General features: G+C 42.5%; 1 protein-coding gene across 1 annotated transcript in view; it reads left to right on the forward strand.

Annotated features, from left to right (window-relative positions):
- Positions 1-2878, forward strand: part of LOC100533424 (hyperpolarizaion-activated cyclic nucleotide-gated cation channel) — a gene marked incomplete at both ends in the record, with an annotated part of 135047 nt that overhangs the window by 105484 nt on the left and 26685 nt on the right. The window contains 1 exon segment of the mRNA NM_001204707.1: positions 289-507. Within this exon segment, the coding sequence (NP_001191636.1) occupies positions 289-507 (219 nt within the window).

Below are 2878 nucleotides of genomic sequence, written 5' to 3' on the forward strand. Positions count from 1 at the left end.
TTATTTTGTCTGTCTGTCTATCTGTTTGTCCGTCCTTCTGTCCGTCCGTCCGTCTGTCCGTCTGTCCGCCCGTATGTCTGTTCGTCTGTCTGTCTCTCTCTCTCTCTCTCTCTCTCTCTCTCTCTCCTTCCCTGCCCACCCCTCCGCACTGTCTACCTGTCCATTACGTTCCTGTACCTTCTCCTAACTCTTTCTATCTCTTTTTGCTCTTGTTCTTATCCTCTACCTCGCTCACAATGTCCTCCTGACATATCTGACCGCTTGCCTTCGTTCTTCTGTCATTCACAGGAAGCGCATTGGGCAGAACAGTATACATGGGCTTTATTCAAGGCGTTATCCCACATGCTGTGTATCGGATACGGCCGATTCCCACCCCAGAACATGTCGGATACCTGGCTCACCATCCTGAGCATGCTCAGTGGCGCGACCTGTTACGCACTGTTCCTGGCTCACACCACCACGCTCATACAGTCCTTTGACACCTCGAGACGCCTGTACAATGAAAAGGTGAGACGATTAGAAATAAATTATGATTGTACTATGTTAGGCTCAAATAACACTTACGTTCACCTACAACGAGGCAGAGCACTATTTTTTTTTCTTCTTTGTTTTTGCGAATGGGCTTGTATCGTTGCTTGAAATAAGCTAAAAACGTTTGCCAGAAGAGAATGGATAATTTCTGGCTTTTAAACAGTCTTCGTAGAATACACGTGGAATATGAACTTACAGTGAAAGAGAGAATAACAGGATAGTCTTTTTGTCTCCCATTGCTTCTGTCTTTTTTATTTTTTGTGAAAAGAGAATATAAGGGTTGGGGTATATGTTGGGGGGGGGGGCGTTGAGGGGAAAGAAAAGATTTAGAATCCATGAAAGGAGAAGTGCGGCCGTTTCCACCCTGCCTCGATTGTAAATTAGTGTTCCACTGTGGTTGGGAAGGGAAGGTGAGGAGGGGGGGGGGGATTGAAAGTAAAACCACAGACAAACGTGACTCGGAAAAAGGGGGATAAATTACTTTGAGTTGTGTCCTTCAACTACGCGCAAAGGTGGAAAATGAACAAAGAAAAAAACAACTCTCAGTAGGACTTACACATTTGTATTTCTCATTGGCCATATGGTATTGTGTTTTATTAGGTTTTTACTATTCATATGTTTTTTGTTTGCTTTTTGTTTTTTGTTAGGGGTTTTTATTGGGGGGGGGGATGTTTTTTATTTTAAATTTGCAATCTTCTGCATTCTGAATCGTTGATTTCGATGCTAAATTTGACTGTTCCTCGACGAGGATCCTGCAAATAGAGGAAGATAATAAAATCCACAAGATAATTATGAATACATGTCTTCAGCGGTTTTTGGAGTCCTGTTATCTTTACAGTGACTGCCGTATTCATGTACGACAACTGAAGATATAAGGACACTGATAACCATAAAGTAAATGGGGGGAAAAACATAATATATTTTACAGCAAAGAAGTACATTGGGTTACCACGGGGGGGGGGGGGGAGAGTCTGGAGAGTGCATCAAGAAAAAAGTAAAAGGGTCAGAGATCGAAAGTTAAGTCCTCATTTGGGATAGACCAATTATTTCTCGTTTTGCGTATATTACGGAAATGTCTCATTTATTACCTTGAAATGCTTAAACAATTAATAGTTTCTCTGTCAAAGTCTGACAATGATCGATGCATCTACAGAGGAGAATTTGTCCCAGGCAAAATAGAAGAAATAAGGCTTAAGATGGCTTGTGGCTTTTGATTTGCCAATGAGACAAATAAAATTCTTTGCAGAGAAGAGTCAGCCATATTATTTTAAGCATTTATACAAATATGCTTCTCATTTCCACTTATGGGTGGTATGCGCAGCTTGTGGGCTTCTCTCTTGGCTTTAACTTGATGATAGTAACGTGTAATACCAGTGGTCGTTGAGGGGAATCATCTGTGTAATCGAGATGATGGATACGAGTGAGACATGTCAACTGAAAGGTGAAGGTCGTTTCCGCTAATTGTCTCATCGAATTAAAAAAATAATCGCTTTATATGTTATGATTTGCTTTCTCATTTATCCTTCTTCATGATATTATAACCACCCAAAAAAAAGAGGAAGGACAGAGGATTCTGTCAACCTCAATTTCTGGCCATGTTTGAGCTGGTATAATTTACAACCCTCTTTTTACGGAGTGATTTATAGAAAGTTACTGAGTCACTTGCGAACTGGCTATTGATCGAACTTTCGTTCATGGATCTGATGCTGCAATCCCCTTGTCCCAAGCTCATATCAGGCAGTCTGCCCTTCCCCTCCTGGTCTCATCAGGCCAATTGGGAGCAATTTTTGTGTATTATTGAACCCTTTGATTCCTCCACACACACACTGCTCGCTGTCTTCTCATGTCAACAACCTTCTCTTTTATAACCTCTTTATCTACCTCTCTCTCTCTCTCTCTCTAACTCTCTCGCTCTCTATCCCCCCCTCTCTCTCTCTCTCTCTCTCTCTCTCTCTCTCTCTCTCTCTCTCTCTCTCTCTCTCTCTCTCTCTCCAGGGAAAGCTTACTTTCGGAGCCTAGGACATTTGAACAGCTAGCTGACGATATGACTAGTTGTGAGAATGTTCGCAGTCACAATCACAGCCACAATCACAGTCACAATCACAGCCACAATCACAGCCACAATCACAGCCACAATCATAGCCACAATCATTGCCACAATCACAGCCACAATCACAGCCACAATCACAGCCACAATCACAACCAGACACGGAAATGTCTGACTGCTTGACTAGCAGTTACTACACCAGACACCCGTCATGTCAACTATCTCACGTACGACCAGTGACATAGCCAAACACACACACACATACACACATACACACACACACACACACACACACACACA

The sequence above is a fragment of the Aplysia californica genome, unplaced genomic scaffold (genome assembly GCF_000002075.1).
Source record: "Aplysia californica isolate F4 #8 unplaced genomic scaffold, AplCal3.0 scaffold00039, whole genome shotgun sequence".
In the NCBI taxonomy this organism is placed as follows: Eukaryota; Metazoa; Mollusca; class Gastropoda; order Aplysiida; family Aplysiidae; genus Aplysia; species Aplysia californica.